Here is an 18,984-nt window from a genome sequence, read left to right on the forward strand (position 1 = left end):
AGATCTGGTGCCTTTAGGGTATTTAGATCTATGCTCTAACTATTATTAGATAATAACTCAATTAACCTGCTGGCTCAAGTTTAATAAAGATGTGAAGGAAAAATATTATCAAAACATGTAGTTTTCATACATTTATCTGTCTTGATCCACACCACAGATCTAACATTTACTCGCCATTCTCTTTCCTGTAACATCTTTCTAGTTAAATGCTGGCCTTGTCTTACTCAACTGCTGAGTATGCCTGCCCTGTTTCGCACAAGTCTGCCCACGCGAAGCAGGTGAACATAGCATTGAACAAAACATGCCAAATAATCACAGGACATCTTAAACCTACACCTGTTGATAAACTCTACAAGCTAGCTGGCATTGCCCCCCTCCCCTGATGTGGGATTGGAGGTTGCTGCTAATTGTGAGAAAAATAAGGTTGAACACTGTGAAAGCATGGCTATCAGCCTTCTCCAGTAGACTCAAATCAAGGAAAAGCTTCATGAGAACCACCACTCCTCTTAACACTGCCCCAGCAACAGCAAGAGTATACCTCTGGGCAGCTAAACCAAGAAATCCCAACTGGATGGCCCCCCACAAGGGTCTGCCTTCAGGGGCAAACCAAGCATGGGCAACTTGGAAGTCCCTGAATAGAGTGGGCAGATCAAAAGACAACCTGGCAAAATGGCACTACCGAAAAGAATTCTCTACCTTGTGTGACTATGGAGCAGAACAGACAATTCTGCATCTGTATGCTTGTCCACAATGTCCTGCCTCATGTACAGAGGAAGAATTGTTTGAGGTTTCAGACAATGCATAACTGTTGCCCGTTTTTGGTCAAAGGATATTTAGCCACTTGTGCTCCTGCTATTTTTATCAGTTTTATACTAATTTATGCAATGCCTTTGATATGAAATAAAGAAATAACTTGAATGCTTAATTTCTTATGCAACGCATCTATATTATCCATCTTCACTGAGTCCTCCTTTTTATGTCTAGTTCAGCTGCAGCTTCTTTCTTTTTAGCACTCCTTCTGACCCCTCTGTGCTTGTAATCTCTGATCTTTTGTTGCTTCTTATCTCAGTATCTCCATTCTTTCTGTTCCTCTATACTTGTAGGATCTTCAGAGATCTTGCTTTGTCTCTCATCTCCATTCAGTATCGCTGTGCTTTACCATCAAATAAACATAATTCTTCAACTATTTCTTTTTAAAATAAAAAATTATTATTATTCTTATCCCTATCCCTTCATTCATTCCTCAATATAATTTTTAATCTCCAACTTTCATGATGCTATGGCATTACCCCAGGAATATACATTTTGATTACTATATTTAAATTATTCTGTGCTCCACTTTTATCTAAATTGCCATTTGAGTGTTATATTTTCATAAAACACTTAATATAGTTCAGCTCGTAATATAATAAAAAAATACACAAGTCAATCCAGAGATATATGAACAAAGATCACAACTGATATCCACAATACAAGATAATTATCCAATATCCTAAATGCATAGATGGTATATGGAACAGCTGTTTAGGATCTTTTGTCCTGCCTTAAATCCATTGTCTCTCAGATTTTATCTCATTGTTCTGGCTCTTTGTTTTACATAACTCAAGAGTAGCTTTCAAGTCTTATAAAAAATTTTGAATGTTTTTTTCTAGATATTTTTGAATAGTGTAGAACAAAATATTTTGAATGCAAATACTGGTTCTATTATTTAAATCCCCACTTTTTACTAATTTGGGGAAAACAAGATTCCAGTCTCCCAAAAATCAACTTTCCAGGATTCAGAGTCTAGCGGGGAAGCTGCCCACTACGTGGTACAATCGCCCCCTTTTCACACTTTAAACTCTTTAATTGCTCCCCATAAATCAATCTTGCCTAATGAATCATTATTGCTCATCTTCTATTTTCAATCTGTCTGCGGCTGCAAGGCTCGGCAAGTCAAGCAAATAGGTTTCTAATTCAACCTAATTTTATGGACATTGGTTCTACTGAATGATACTACCTGGAATCGTAGTGAATGTTATATCTTTCCCTAATATTAAGTAGGAAAAAAAATCAAATTTGCTTCTTCTTTCAGTTTATGGAAAGCTAAGCACCTATTTACAGTTAGTGTTAAAAAGGCAGCATGCAAAATTTAAGTATCATGTATGCAGATTAATACATTGGATGAGTAATGTAGTAGTATTTCAAACATACTGCGGTACGTAATTTAAGTGTGTATAAAGAAAATTCAACAGCTTCTCTCTAATGAAAATAAGCTTTAGATTATAAAAAAATGCATAGCGATAATATATACTTTAAATATTTTTCAAAACATTCCTCACTTCAAAAAAAGAACATAAAAATAAATGTTAAAAAGACAACTGAACACTTCGACTTTAAGAGTATGTTAAAAAGCCTTGAAGCCATACTACAACCAGCTTCCTTTGTTTGTTTTGCATTAGCCATTCACTTAGACAATGTTCTAAATGCATTTGTAGTAGTCTTCAGAACTAATATGGTTCTAATACATAGGAGACTCTAGAAAAACCTGACTGTAACATTTAGAAAGAGCATGGTTACTGAAACACTCAGATTAAACCACATTTTTGTCTTGTACAAGTAGTCTGGAAGCTATGCAATAAGATAAGAGTGTTGTTTTAGGGGGGGGGGGGATCAAGGCATCACAAAGGAATTTAGCTTTAAGAGGATTATGCACACCTTCAGTTCCTGAAAGAAAAAGAAACCAATGTAGTGCAATTACGCCACAAAAGCTATCACTGCTTATAAAGCGTAGTGCAGCTGTTGGAGAAGAGGGCTACAGTGACAAACAGCTTCCCTGCTACAAAGGTGGCAGGAAATCTATCAAACTGGACAATAAAATTGCAATTGAGTTTCTTTGGCTTTTTATAGCAGCTGCATGTATCTTGATGTGTAGCCCTACAAAACCGATCCAATTTTGCAGTGCCAGTGCTCTACAAACTTGCTCCTTATCAGAATGTGGGAATATTAGTATACAAATGAAATAGAAATAATCCTATTCAGTCGGCAGCGCTAGGGATTGAGAGACATAAAAGCACATTTAAAAATCTCTTCCTGCAACAAGGTGCAACAAAACATTGCCTCAGCAATTTCATGTTCCTCTCTATTTGGATATTAATACAGCTCTTATTCCGATTAAGCACAGATGTAAAGAAATATTGCTAAATTATTCATTCTCCACGAGACAAGTTGTTTCAACACTTTCAAAAGGCCTGCTGAGGGTTCATTAATCCCTGCAAGCTTTCTCGCCTCTAAGAGCAAGAGTATGAACACTCTTTCATGGAGGTTTCTACAATCTGCTCAAAATGACTGTGCACAAAACTCACGTCTTTTGTCTTTGTGAAGCTAAGCCCAAACATAGGGAGCAAGCACAAACTAGAGAAATGATCAAAAAGGCACCAAAAATCCCCCTGATCTGATGTTTATCATTTTAATTCATAGAACAAGAGACCAGCTCTTATAGTTTAGCTTTGCAATTTGCACCATTTCCATTAGAATTGTTCTTGCAAATGCACAAATTCTCCTGAGATCAACAAAAGGTATTTCACCATCTCATCGGCAAGGACCGCTGTGAGTCGCCTTCGGGCTTGAGATACAGCGGTATATAAGCAAAGTAAATAAATAAATAAGGAGAAAAATGTTATTTCTTGCTCTCAAGAAAATGAGGCAAGAGAGGATTTCAATTCAGAATAATAATTCACATTCTTACAGAAGTGTGTGAATCTGAACTAAGAAATCGTAAGTATTTTCATGGAGGAAAAACGGGGAAAGTAGCAACATTTACTTATTTATTTATAGCATTTTTATCCTGCTCTTTTCAGCCCAAAGGTGACTCAGGGCGGCATACAGATTGGCAGTAATTAGATGCCACAACATACATACATACATACATACATACATATAAATTAAAAACATTTAATATTACATAATAATATAAAACTAATTAAAACTATAATAATCAATATCTTTCAGTTCAACTCCTTATCCATTTACACTGTTTAAGCTGTTCATTATTTCATCATACTGTGTTTATCTGGTTACGCTCTGTTTCCGAAAGCTGACTCGAATAGCCAGGCTTTTACTCTTTACCGAAAGGTCAGGAGGGAGGGGGCCGATCTAATATCCATTTGTTCTCATTACTCCAATAAAGATATTCAATTGAGAATTTTATTTTATTCTGGGAAGACTGGGATAGAATGAATTTGAAATCTGGTTGAACTGACTATTTATTATTATTTATTATTTATTTATTTGCGGTATTTGTATACCACCCTTCTCAACCCCAAAGGGGACACAGGGCGGTTCAAAGTATTGGCAACAACTCAATGCCATCGATAAAAACAATATAATATATCAAAATTGACCCTCCCCTGATAAAACATTAAACACTATTAAACACATCACATAAAATAAGTTCACATGTCACACAAAAACATAGCCATCTTTGTGTGATATGTGAAATTAGATATGGTATTTAAATTGAACTAGCTTAAATTCTCATTTTCTTTACTTATAATATTTCAGAACAGCATTTTTAGGTTCCACTTGGCTAACCTATCCCTTAGGCAACAAAAGCTTATGAAATGTTTAAAAAAGAAAGGGAAGCACCAAGGGGAGCTCCAATTCGTCATGGGGGAAGTGGGGGAAGCAATTTAATTTCAATTCAAAATTAGAAATGGGACCAAGAAACTTGAATCAGACACCACACTCTGCTTAATTGAAGGGGTAAAGAAATGGAAAGGACAGTAGGTAACAGTAAGAAGGATTGGAAGAACTTGAGTATTAACAGGAAGAATGGTCATATCACACACATGTTCAGATCCTGTCTTATCTTTCCCAAAGTGTAACACCATTTACATGTCTTAATCTGAAGCTATTCCTAGAAATCTCAAACATAAGGGTTACTAGAAGAATACAGGGACTGCACATGAAGTAAGGAGAAGGGCAAAACAGTGATATTAGATACAGAATTAAATTGTATGCAATGTCAGAATAATCAAATCTATACCATCAACAGTATATTCAAGAAGTAAGTTACATCTCCTCCTGTTGTGCTTTTCTTTCCTTTCCTGCCCCTTTCCCACCATCACATCTCCCAAGAGGAATTCTCCTCTTCACTAAATTTATATCCAGTGTCAAGAACCTAGTTGGGGGTGAAGGGAAGAAATTCTGGCAAGAAACTGCAGGATGTGGGAATGTCTCATCTCCCCACACCTGCAGTCTCTCTGTGGTCTTAAAATCCACCCCACCTGCCCTCTCTATACACAAGCAAGGCAGGCCCAGGTTCAGATAAATGGTTCTGTGGCTACCAAGAGTAGGCTTTCTCAGGGATATTAGAAGAAAACCCAAAAGAAATGATGGCAGTGAAAAATATGTCAGTCTAGTAATGAAATATTAAACAAAAGCAATGAAATATTTAACAGAAATCTCCAACTTTTAGGATGACAATACATCAAGAACCCAGAGTGAGAAACAATAATTATCAAAGCATTTAGTGACATCAAACAATATCTAGAAAATATGTAGGCTGCCAACATATATACTTATAGTTGGTCTTCAAAATTGTCTTCTGGTTTTAAAAAAATCCAAACAAACCACTGCTAAAACCGGGTGAGAAAACTGAAATTTGTCGGTTTTATCTTGTTAAAACTCCACATCAATTTATATGATTAACAAGACTATCTCTAGAAAATCTGGTCCAAGATTTATCATCCAGAGTTCATTGATCTGTTTGAATATTTTTCAAACTTGTATGAAGCCTGCTCATGTCAAGTCTTCCTTAAACAAGACTTGGGTCAACACTAAATGAGTCCCAACTCAAAATAGCAGTATTAAAATTCAGTTTCATTACATTAAAATTAATTTCAATCGAATTACATTAAAATTCAGTTTCAGAAACATGTGTATATTAGACAGAACCAAAAAGACTGGCTGCTAAAGGAACATTCAAAACAAAACATCGGATTCAGTAAGTGCAAACCATGCATAATTTAGATTTTGTGGTTTCATCACATGATAAAAGCATAATCTTGATATGTTTCAACTGTTACTCTGCAATTTAGAACATTAAAACTGAATCCAAATGTAACACAGATTATTTCACATGGGATACAAATGATTACACAGAAATTTGAATAACAATCAAATATATGAAATTAGATGCTATTTTAGATTTTAGATTCACTGTAGAGCAGTTATCTTGCCACACTTAAAGCATGAGAACAATCTTAGAAAGGTAAACCTGTTGAATTACTTTTGCTGTTGCTATGTAGTCTCACCTAGCATTAGCCCCCATGTAACAATACAGCTGACAGAATAATTTCTACATCTAAACTATACTGTCTATACACCAGACTGCTCACAATTCATGCATTGGTCAATTAGGAAAAAACATACCTTGCTTTTCTCTTAAGTTCCATGTCCCCATCTGGAAACTCACTCAAAATTATATTTAAATGTTTAGGGGAACAAGAAAGAAGGCAGGAAACAAAATACAACTTCATTCCAAAATCTGCTTCTCAACTGAAAGGTTACCATAAAAACACTTTCCCTCAATGTTTTTGTGGCCACAGAAAACTACAGCACTAGAAGCAAACTTCACTTATTCCTAAACTGGAAAAAAAATACAATTTTTAGCTTCTTTTCTTCTCTTTGTTTGAGTGGAAAGCAGATTTCTCTCTAGTTTCTTCATTATACTTTACGAATTTGTTGCACAGCCACTTGGTTTTCGGCAAGGGCATCACTTTGGCCTAGAAATAGACTAGGTGCGCCACCTTGTGTCCCAAATTCACAAAAATCCACGGAATGCACAACAGTGTCACAAAACACAAAGGTACTACTGAACCTGCGACTATTGTTTTTAGAAACAGTCATATTTTCCTCCATTCTTTTGTAACCGTTCAGAAAATCTCAATCACTTTTTCATGGCTCAACACAAATTGCAATTTTGAAATTATAAAGAATTCATACATTATTTCACATGGGCTACAAATGATCACAAGGCACTTTTAAACTCAAGGAAGTTTGACTAACAATCAATTATCTGTCTTGACACACTTGGCTGTCTTGGCACACTTACCTTTGAGTGTGTAATGGCTAGTGTATCTACCCAAACACGCCAGCCACCCCATTCATATTTGATTGCATGATAAAGTAAAATTCGAAAAATGGCATACACCATTTCTGTTATCTTCAGTTCATCAGAGGTTTTGGGATTGAAGTAGCAAAGGGAAAGCATCCATTCCTGCCACACGGAGCACTGTAGTAAACTCCTGCAACATTATTAAGACAATATCAACTTCAGTCCTAGAAATTAACGCCATCATATTAAAATTATTATTATATCTTGCCTTTCGGACTCGAGGCTCAAGGTGAAAACAAGCAAGCAAGCCACATCTTAGAGACAACTGAAGTTACAAACCAGCATGAATTAACATAGACTGACTAGAAATGTTTTTGTCAAGTTCATGTGGAATTTTCACATTTGAAAGGCTTTCCCATATCAACAATTATGTTAGAGTTTTGTAAGGCATATTGTATGTAAAGATATATATTACCTACTTACCGCCTATTGTCTCTGCTGCTATTAAAAAGCTTAATCATATCAGAGAGGAAAACTCGGTGGACTTCTATCGTTTCTGGGCACTGTGGAGAGTGACGCAACAAGGTTGCAATAACTTTCAGAACCTCTGCAGAAAAAAAAATAAAATAAAACATCTAATAATCTGAAAAGGAGACATTAGAGTCTCTCCAGTGTCTTCAAGTTAAACAAAGGCTACTCAGTGAAGCAATGGAAAGATAGATAAGAAACAAAGAAGGGTTTATACAGTTTGCTTGTGCAGTATTCTGTGAGTACAGCTGTAAAGGGTACCATATTTATTCGAGTCTAATGCTTAACTTTTTTGGCTAAATGGCATTACCAAAATTTAGATATGTGCTAGATTCAATGGCATGTTATAATCGCATACATCAGTGGTTCCCAACCTTTTTTTTGACCAGGGACACTTGACCAGGGACACTCTTCAACATTAGTACCAAAAATGTTACAAATCAGTTTTTGGTCAACTTTAGATTTGGTTTGGTTATTTGGGGTGCTGATTCAGAAAAATGCATTGAATAGACCACATCAGTTCTAGGGCCCTAACTTATGAATGGCTCTCATATAGGGCGGCAAGGAATTCCACAAGGCAGGGGCAGAAATAGAAAAAGCTCTGCGTCTGGTCCTTTCCAAGTGCACTTCTCTAGGACCCGGTATATAAAGTAAGTTATGTTGGGATGGTCGTTGCAACCTCCGATGATGGGAGAATGAGAGACGGTCCCAAAGATATGATGGACCCTGGCCGTAAAGAATTTTAAAGGTCAGAACTAGCATCTTGTATAGACCACGGTAATCAGTTGGAAGCCAATGCAAATGCCGCAACACTGGTGTTATATGGCATTTCATGGGTGTTCTTGTGAGTAGGCTGGCTGCTGCATTCTGAACAATATGGAGCTTTCGGGTCGGAGACATCAGAAGGCCAACATACAGGGTGTTGCAATAGATACCATCCAGTAGTCACCATCTGCTCACCCACAGAAAACCATATTTAATAGGCCTTGGCACTGGTTTCGTGAGACCAGTTGCTTTCGTTGAAATGGTGTAGTAATGGTAAGACCGTGCATCATATTTTAGTTTTTGCGGACCACTGGTAGTCCACAGACCACAGGTTGGGAAGCACTGGCATACATACACCCACTTGTGTGAAAAGGCCTGGAGGAACCCAGAACCCTGTGGCGCCCAGAGGAGGAGCACCCAGCCACTGACCTAATTATTCTTGCCACTTAGCCATGGATCCTGTCTCCCAGGTGGCTCTCAGGGTCTCTCACCTGCCCCTATCTCCCAGGCTCAATCCCTCATGTTTCTCAAATGGCCTCACTCATGAGGCCTTCAACTCCCCCCCGCCCCCAATCAGTTTTGAAGATCTTGTGAAAGAGGCCAGTTGGAAATCGTGCCGAGCCACAGCCTGACAGTGGGGCATAGCTTCCCAAGTGGCCTCATTCATGCTGCTTGCCTCCCTGATGTAATATGCCTACGCTGCTGGGCATATTACATTGGAGGGCAAATCCTTTTTTGGTAATATGCACCTTCAAAACTGAAGTGACAATTACATTCAATGGCACATTATATTCAAATAAATATGAGCATATTGGTTTATGAAGTAAACACAGAGTTGCCCTGGAGGACCCTGATATTCCTAGAGGGAACATTTTAATAAAATACCCAAAAATTAAACACACACATATGGATGGTCAAATGTAATACTCATTTTGCTTTTCTCTTAACTTTTTATAATTGACACACTGAATTATAAAATGAAAACTGAAAAGTTTTCCATTGATGAATTAATTATTCCCCTTTCTCTCTTCAGTCCTTAGTGTACATGTGTCGAACTCAAGGCCCACAGGCATAATCCAGCCCACCATGTCATGTTATGTGGCCCTACAGATGCTTGGCTACAATTCTTGTATTTCTCATAAACAGACATCATGAGTAAAGTTGATGGAAGTTGTTATATAGTAACATCTGGAAGGCTGAGGTTGGTTCTGTCTAGTCAGGCTAGTGGGATTTGAATTGATATACAAGGCTTGTAGATACGATGTCTGACTTTAAAATGTCCTCTAATCTTTCTCTAACTTCAGAGCTACAAGTGCTTTTGGGTTACAATTCCCATTATCCCCAGTTCACACTGCGGATCATCAAAAGTGATGGGAGTTGTCATTCAATAGCATCTAGGGAACCCAAACTGGGTAAAAACTAAAAAGCACTGACCACTATGTAAAAAATTATAGTCGGCCCTCTGTATCCACCGATTCAACGGCTCTTTGAAAGCAACCATAAGGATGATGTGGCCCTTGATGAAAATGAGTTTGACATCCCTGATTTAATACATGTACACAACTGTTGTGTACATGTATTAAATCCATGTTGAGAGGGGATAGAGGAATAGGGAGAATGGAGAGAGAAACAACAGCAAGATCATGGATTCCAACCAAGGACTAGATTATTCTTCTTTCCAGCTGTTTGTATACCAAATAGAGTTTACCATAGAGGTTTCACCCATAGTTTGCATTAATGAACACTGTCAGACCAAATGAACTCCAAAATATAAACAAAAGAAAAAGAAGAGTCAACATTATTTCCAAGATGTTTCTTCTTTTTGTACAGATGTTTGCATACAGTTGCTTCATAGTTTATCTTAAAAGAACATAATGCTTACGAGGATTTTGTATTTTCACTGTGGAATCTGGATCAGGGTGCTGCTTGTGTATCACTTGAGTGCAAATCTGTTCAATAAGAATCTGAGGACAAGATATAAGAGCAAAATGTTACATTTGTTTAACAAAACTTTATTCTAACAGCTGCTTTAGGGTTGTTTTTAAGGCTAAAGTTCAGCCATCTTTGTTAAATTATGATCTCTAAAATAATTATCTCCATACATAGTTGACTAATCCATGGAATATCTCCAAAAGAACTAAAAAGAGGAAGAAGTGGGATGAATTTTACATATATGGCAAAACTGGGGGGGGAAAGCTTATTTGGAGAACAAGTAAGGGCTACTCAAGATCTCTTCTTGTAATGGTAGGAACAATTATTGGCCCACATTCAGTGACAGAATAGGATTAAATGGGCACTTTTTTCACAACTGGAAGCTTTTTGTGACCAAACTAAGTCTGATTTATAACTATGTAACAGAGGGGGGGTGTTTCTTTTTTTGTTTGTTTGTTTTTTTGCTAGAGGAAAACCATATCAGCACACTTATTTCACTAATATTCAGAAACCTTGTAGACGATATATAAATTAAGGGTACCAATTATTTGAAATTCAGTTAAAAATCTAAACTAAATGAATCAGCTGAAACATAATAGCACAACATGAAACAAATTTAGAATAATTTCTAGATAATTAAAAAGCCTAGTACCTCAAATAGGACATTGTATGTTGTCATGGTAATTAAACTTGTCTGAAGTGTGAGCCTCTCAGCCAGCAGAGAGAACAATCCATGTCCAAGCATGATTTCAGCTTTCCTCCTAAAATTATATAGTAGATTAAAGAAAATCAACACTATATAAGAATAATTAACAGACCCTGATATCTAAAGGCTACTGGTATGTCTGTCTCCTGAATATCTAACATTTATAAATGGCCATTAGTCATACAACCAAATTGTAGGTTTAGCAAACTGACATTCAAGAGTTTTATACATCTACACACAAGCCTTTCATTTATATACCCTGTTTATATCCCGCCTTTCTCTACCCCGAAGGGGATATAAGGCAGCTTGACATATAGGCAATTATTCAATGTACTTGAACAACATACAGTTACAATATATTTAAGTCAAAATTTAAAATTAAAATTAATGCGCATTAAAATACATAAAAACATTGCATTCACTATTAAAATCATGTCATGCACAATCGTAATCCGGGACCATTACAACCAACATTTCACATATTCCATAGCTGTTATTGCGCTATAGTTAATCTCCAAAGGCTTGATTACAACACTTTAAGTGTTTACTTATTTGTCTAAATTGTAAAATGTTGGCTTTGCTTCCAATTTCCTTTAGATCTATGAAGAATTATCCACAGCTTCCCACAAACTACAAGCAACTGACTTCATAGTCGACTGACTTCCAAACAAGAAAGTTATAGAACCAAATTTAAAATTATAATTTCATGTTCTGGTTTATTTGGAAGCTCCTAACTGTAGTTTCCATTATGAATCCAGGGTTAACTGTGACTTTCTGGCTTGTTTCTCAGCTTATGCAAATAGAAGGATGAAAAGGAATCAAACTGGCTGCATGCAAATGAATTAAACTAAAACACTTCAAAACCAAGACACAATTTTCAAAACACACCCAACAGCTAATATCAGCAAAACGTGTCTACACTAGTCATGAAATAGTTACAGTTGCAATTTTAGATCCTCTATTCCCATTACAAATATCGAACCAAAATTTTATAATTGAGACAAATAGGTAAACACTTAAAATACTTATTATTTTACTATCAATTTGATGTATTAAATTAATATATATTAAATATTCGTTATTTTAATGTTAATTTTAGATTGCTTTATTACTAAGTACTTGAAACTTTCAATTCTTAAGTACACTGTTTTGAATTGGTTTAAAACATCCACATTCACATGGGATTCAGAACTTAGGTTTTCTGTGACTCTAGTTTTGTGGTGCAGTGGGTTAAAGCACTGAGCTGCTGAACTTGTTGACTGAAAGGTCACAGGTTCAAATCCAGGGAGCGGCATGAGCACCCACTGTTAGTGACAGCTTTTGCCAACCTAGCAGTTCAAAGACATGCCAATGTGAGTAGATCAATAGGTAACACTTTGGAAGGAAGGTAACGGCGCTGCTTGCAGTCATGCCGGCCACATGACCTAGGAGGTGTCTACAGACAATGTCAGCTCTTTGGCTTAGAAATTGAGATGAGCACCAACCCCCAGAGTTGGACACGACTGGAGTTCATGTCAGGGGGAAAACCTTTACCTTTACCTTAGTTTGATGGAAGTCTACTTCATACTTACTTGGGTGCCAAATGCTTCAAGAAATAGCCCATCACCTTTAGGGCTTGTACCCTGATCCCTTCACTTTTCGACGCAAGGAGTTTGTAAATAACACTATATAAGAGAAGAAATAAGAATTCGAAATAAGAATGTAGATAAGTTAATAGTACACCTAGGCTCTGATACAACAGCTAATCTGAAGTGATGCTACACAATCATTGGTAAAGAAGACAAACTAAATACACAAGTATGTAAATAAATAATACATCAAATTCAGCTGCATGTTCCCCTTCTCTAATTTCTCGAGAAAGAAGCAAATAGGTGTGACACTTATCCTTGGGCTTGCATGACACACAAAACAAATCAGTACAGTGTCATAATTAATAAACCAGGGGTCTTGCAATTGCCTGAGTTATCATGTCATACGAACTAGGCCAAAGAAACCAATGGAACAACTTAATAACTTTCAATTGAACTCGAACTGCCATCAATGGGAGTTACAGCACGCACTGTATGAATTGACCTTTGTACAAAATGAAATGATACACATTTTTTAAAAGGTGGAAACAATTATAGAATATCACTGAAATAAGAAAGAACAGCTTTCCAAGATATCATTTCATAGAGAACAGAATGTATAGGAGAGCAGTATAATTGTTATGAATTCCTTTCTAGTGCTGTTCCTTTACCCAGTTCATAGTGTAAGAAAACACATTTATTAGCATTTCAACATTCCAAGTGACAAGACTAAAATTTCTTAAAAGCCCCAGTCTCTGGTGAGGGAGAAATGTATGCTAACAGTAATATTTGACATGTGTCCCCTGCTAGTCATATATGACAGCTCTAAGAAGAGAGAGGGAAATGAATGCTGTCATCTGACATCCTTTTCATTTCATTCACACACTATGCTTGAAATTACTACACAAAAAACACAAGGTTAATTCTATACATATTAGAATCTTAACACAGCAATCTTCCATTTAACATTGCAGAAGTGCATGCATTATTCTGTCTACATCCTGTTTGCTTTCTGTCTTCCTATTAACAGTTCCCTACTCAGATTTTAAGGGATTTTTTTTAAAAAGTATCAACTTTAAAAAATGTATGTATATATTATAACATATATTATATTATTAACTTATATCACATATTTAACATTAGAAAGTTAGTAGCTATTATTATTATTATTATTATTATTATTATTATCTTTATTTGTACCCCGCTAGCATCTCCCGAAGGACTCGATGCAGCTTACAAAGGCCAAGGCCTCAATACACAACATAACAATACAAAACCTAAAGCAAATTAAAAACAATTAAAGCAATATTAAACAACAAGCAATAAACAATACACCAAAACACAATAAAACTGGGCTGGGCCAGAGTAATGGGTACAGAATTAAAAGCTATGATACATACTTTTAACACTATGATTAAGATATATTCAGACATTTAGCTGAATACACTACTGTAACGTGCTCTACCTGGGGCTGTCTCTGAAGACTGTCCGGAAGCTTCAAGTAATCCAACAGACGGCAGATTTCTTACTGGAGCAGCGTACAGGGAGCATACAACCCCCATGTTACGTCAGCTCCACTGGCTGCCAGTTAGCTACTGGGCTCAATTCAAAGTGCTGAGTTTGGCCTATAAAGCCCTAAACGATTCTGGTCCAACTCACCTGTCCGAATTTATCTCCCTTTATGAGCAAACTAGAGCTTTAAGATTGGCTGGTGAGAACCTGCTCTCGGTCCCACCCCTTTTGCAAGTGTGACTGGTGGGGACGAGAAACAGGGCTTTCTCAGTGGTACCCCCTGGCTATGGAACTCCCTCTCTAGTGACATCAGACTGGTCCCATCCCTCCTGGTCTTCAGGAAAAAGTTAAAGACCTGGTTTGTACACAGGCGTTGGAGGAGTAGGGTAATGCAGAATTCAACCTCAATCTAGAAGTTTCAATAATGACTATTGGAAAACAAGAAGTATGGAAATCATGACTCGGCACTTTGTATTTTTTGAAATTGTTTTATTGTATTTATATGTTTTAACTGTTTTATAGTTTGATATGGTATGTTTATTGTTGTATGTCTGCTGAAGCACTGAATTTTTGCCTTAATTTGAATCCCTTTGGGGTGAGAAGGGCGGGGTATAAATATAGTAAATAAATAAAAGTAAATTATCCCCTTCTTTGAGGAGAGTATTGAAAGATAAAAAATTGGTCCGTTCTTGAAAAACCTAAAATAAACACTAGCCCCAGCTTCTGTCTCCACCGTGGCACTGCTTCCAACCTTTTTTGAGTGCTTTGGACAGGAAAATGGTGGTGATGGTTGCAGCTATTCAGCATTTCCATTCAAAGGACTACTGCAAAAACAGTTTCTACTTCTTTTTTTTAGATTTTCCTGAGGTGCACTAAGTTCACATCTTGCCAGACTAGTCAGATAAGTCGATGGTTCATTTTTTCTTTTTCTTTTTTTTTGTTAAGAGTTAACAAAAAAGCAAAATGCCTTTTTGAATGCCTGGGCAAGAAAATAGAAGTGGTACTACCAACCCTCTGAGGCAGTGTTGACATTTAACTCCCTCCACTCAATGAGCTTCTACTTAATTTTGGCCCAAACCTGCTTGTTTGCACAAGGGATCATGTGAGAAATACAGGCCTTAAAATAGGGCTTTGAGTTTCTGAGTAGCTGCAAAACCTCAATTTATATCCATCACCCAAAGACAATAAAATTGAAAAATACAAATACAGCAAAGATGAATTTAAACTGGGCCACAGATAATGTTCTGATGGAACCAGTTGGTTCTATATTGCTTGCGTTTTTATACTGTTTTGTGTTTGATTAAATGACACATTTGCACAGGCATTCATTGAAAATTGTAGTGGAGTTTATCATAGCTTCTGAATCCTATTGCAAGTCCAAGCTTAATCATTGTAATTACAGAATACATTATGGATTTGCTAAGTTTGGGCTTTACAACACCATTTTTTCCTGTTTGTTATTTCTTCCCAAAAGGAAATACAACCCCACCAACATGAAACATTTCAATGTTTCATGTTATACAAATGGGAGTTTTTCACATGTATGTAAAGATGTGAGAAATGAATCTTTTTTTTTCTACAACAGGCCCACTCGAGTTCTAAAACACATGGACCAAGGTGGCATTCCCAAAGAAAAATCCCTCAGTTAATAGGTGGGTATTACAAGTATATCCAATTGCTTTTCTCTGTAGTATGACATTATGATTCCATTCTGCTGACCTGTTGCATCCCAACAAGATTTATTAAGTAAGGAATAATCCTGTTCCACTGCATAGGCTACTTCATATACATAATATTAGCAGTCTTAATTTCAGACTACATACTTGCTCATGTTCTGATTAGCAGTATGCTGTACCCAATGTAAAAACTGAATAAGAAGAAACAGAGTTAGAATAAGCTCGCTCAATATTCAGATCAAAATATTTAAATAAATTCCATGAAGCAATTACTCACTGAACTAGGAAGTTGGTAAAAGCAGTACCATTACATCTCAAAAGTTCATTTCCACTACCTTGGCAGCCACCTCTCCAGAAAAGTCAACACTGACAATGAAATACAACACTGCCTGAGCTCTGCAAGTGCAGCATTTTTCCAGAGAGTGTTTGAGGACCAGGACATCCATAGGGAGACCAGGGTGCTTGTTTATAAAGCTATTGTCCTCCCAACCCTGTACGGCTGTGAACGTGGACTGGCTACTGACATCACACTCAACTCCTGGAACAATTCCATTAGTATTGTCCCTGAGAAATCCTGCAAATCTCCTGGAAGAAGCAAAGACTACCAGCATTAAAGTGATGCTCCTATGCCATCAACTCTGCTGGACTGGCCACATTGTCCAAATGGCCAGTCACTATCTCCTAAAGCAGTTACTATACTCCCAAGTCAAGAACAGAAAATGGAATATTGGTGGACAGGAAAAGAAATTGAAAGATGGGCTTAAAGCTAACTTTAAAAACTGTGCCATACACACCAAGAACTGGGAAACCCTGGCCCTTGAGCGCTCTAGCTGGAGGTCAGCTGTGACAAGCAGTACTGTGGAATTTGAAGAGGCTTGAATAGAGGGCAAAAGGGAGAAGTGTGCCAAAAGGAAAGCATGTCAAGCCAACCTGATCAGGACCGCCTTCCACCTGGAAACCGATGCCCTAGCTGCAGAAGAACAGGCAGGTCAAGAATAGGGTTCCAGAGTCACCTACATATCCACCATATACACTTGGAAGGCTATCATACTTAAACAACTAGAGATCATCTAAGTAAGTAAGTACGATGATATGATACAGTTGTCTTATTCAGTTAATTAAAATGTAATTATATCTTAATTGGTATTATGCTGTGTAGTAATTGGAATAATATATTCACTAGGTTGATGGAAAGTGAATACATAACAATATAGTCACTTCCCATCAATAGATCAACTTTCATCAAGAAACAGTAACCACAATACTTGGAAAAATAGCAGTCTACCTTTTTACAGACTGCATTGATCCTATACCGATGAGCAATTTATCTAGATATGGGCATACATATTTCACATTTTTCTTTGATTTTGTGCTTTTTTACAGACACTAAGAAGTGTCCTGCACTCTGCTGAGAAAGACCAGGCAGAAGCCATAAAATATTCACCATCATCAGTTGTAAACTAAGCCAGTCTTCACAGCAGTCTTTTAAGAATGATGCAAAGATTGCGACTGCTCTCATGACAGTTGCTTTCAAGACTGATCAGCCAGACCTGCATGTGATAATGCTACTTTTAATCTCAAAAACTGCAGACAGGCAATCTGAGAAAACCAAGGCTAACTGGATAAAGGCATGTACATTCTCCAGCAGGGCAACATAAAAGATAGTCTGTAGTGTAATTAATGTTTACAAAACATTTTTTGTTTAAAAAAAATGATTTATATATGTGATTTATATACTGAATACAGAAAAATATGTGTTGACATATATTTAAAATAAATTTAATAGGCAACAATTTAAAAATATATAGAAACAGGTTTGTCCTAGAGAAGTTATTAAAATTAGTTAAACGACCATCAGAAAATAAGTGATACCTCACACTAGACTATTTGCACATACACACTTTCTCTGTGCTAGGTAATAAAGAGGGGGTATGCCTTTTGCCACTTAAATAAAAATGAAGTAATGCATGAGGGATTTCATATGATATTCATTTTTCTGAGTGTTTTTATTAGGGTTCCCTACATGCCACATTACCATACAAATGATCACGACAGCCAGAACCAAAAAAGTAGCAGTAAAGAGAGGGGAAAAGCAATTATGAACAAGATCAGGTGACTCTGGAGACTGAAAAACTTGTAACGTGTAATACAATACAACCCAAGGTTAACCGTAAGTTGTGACAAAAACATATGAAATGAGAATACATTTTATACAGTAAATGAATTACTGCTCCCAATCTGTTCTAACAATCACTGTGTTCCTTGACGGCATGTTTGTCTACTGCCATCAGCCCTAAATCCATTTTAAATGAGAAAAATGCCCAACAGTATAGCCACCCATGGTGCTGTAAACTAAATGATGACATTTTAAAACCTAACTGGAATAGGAATAGCAGTAGGTACAAATGGGAGAAGAAAAGAACTAACATATAGTTCTGGCTGAAGGCAAAATGCACTTCTAATAATGTACATGAAAGTAATGAAACAGCTTGGTATTTAGTGAACAGGGATTCCCATTTAACAGGACAAGCTTAGGTGGATCCCAAACAAACTGCAAAACAGAACAATAATGATAACAACAACAACAACAATAATAATACTTTATTTCTGTACCGCCCTATCTCCCAAGAGGGACTCAGGGTGGTGTACAACAAAAAATCGGCAAACATTCAATGCCTAAAGAACATAACATAATAAAGCATTTCAAATAATAAACAATCCAATAGACAACATCAAAACATAATTGTAAAACAATTCAAAATAGCAGGTAAGAAATTTAAATGAACAAACTAAAATAATTCGGACACATTTTAATTAACATATTTAAAACATATCATACAGTTAACAATAGACAAAGGTAAGTCTCCATGAGCTGAGTCGGGATTTGATTAAAGTGCTAATCCTCCCCCTCCCCCCATGCTTGAATACACAAGTAGGTTTTTAACACCTTCTTAAAGGAGGAGAGGGAAGGGGCTGTTTTCAGTTCTTTCAGGAGGGAGTTCGAGAGGAGGGGAGTGATCACGGAGAAGATCCCTTCTCTCGTTCCCACAAGCCGCACTTGAGATTGTGGTGGGACCAAAAGAAGGGCCTCCTCCACAGATTGTAGTGCTCATGTTGGCTTGCATGCATAGAGACAGTTTTTGAAATAGTCTGGGCCTGAACTGTTTAGGGTTTTATAGGTAACAACCAGCACTTTGT

The 18,984-nt window shown here is 36.8% G+C and overlaps 1 protein-coding gene across 8 annotated transcripts in view; it reads right to left on the reverse strand.

Moving 5' to 3' along the window:
• LRBA (LPS responsive beige-like anchor protein) overlaps window positions 1-18,984 on the reverse strand; it is a 420,612-nt gene that overhangs the window by 334,016 nt on the left and 67,612 nt on the right. For all 8 annotated transcript variants that reach the window (XM_060778857.2, XM_060778855.2, XM_060778851.2 and 5 more), the window contains exons 18-22: window positions 12,602-12,694; window positions 10,977-11,085; window positions 10,275-10,356; window positions 7,583-7,706; window positions 7,097-7,289 (exon numbers count right to left, since the gene is read on the reverse strand). In XM_060778857.2, coding sequence (XP_060634840.2) covers window positions 7,097-7,289; window positions 7,583-7,706; window positions 10,275-10,356; window positions 10,977-11,085; window positions 12,602-12,694 — 601 coding nt within the window. The remainder of the gene's footprint in view (window positions 1-7,096; window positions 7,290-7,582; window positions 7,707-10,274; window positions 10,357-10,976; window positions 11,086-12,601; window positions 12,695-18,984) is intronic.

The sequence above is a fragment of the Anolis sagrei genome, chromosome 5 (genome assembly GCF_037176765.1).
Source record: "Anolis sagrei isolate rAnoSag1 chromosome 5, rAnoSag1.mat, whole genome shotgun sequence".
Lineage (NCBI taxonomy): Eukaryota > Metazoa > Chordata > Lepidosauria > Squamata > Dactyloidae > Anolis > Anolis sagrei.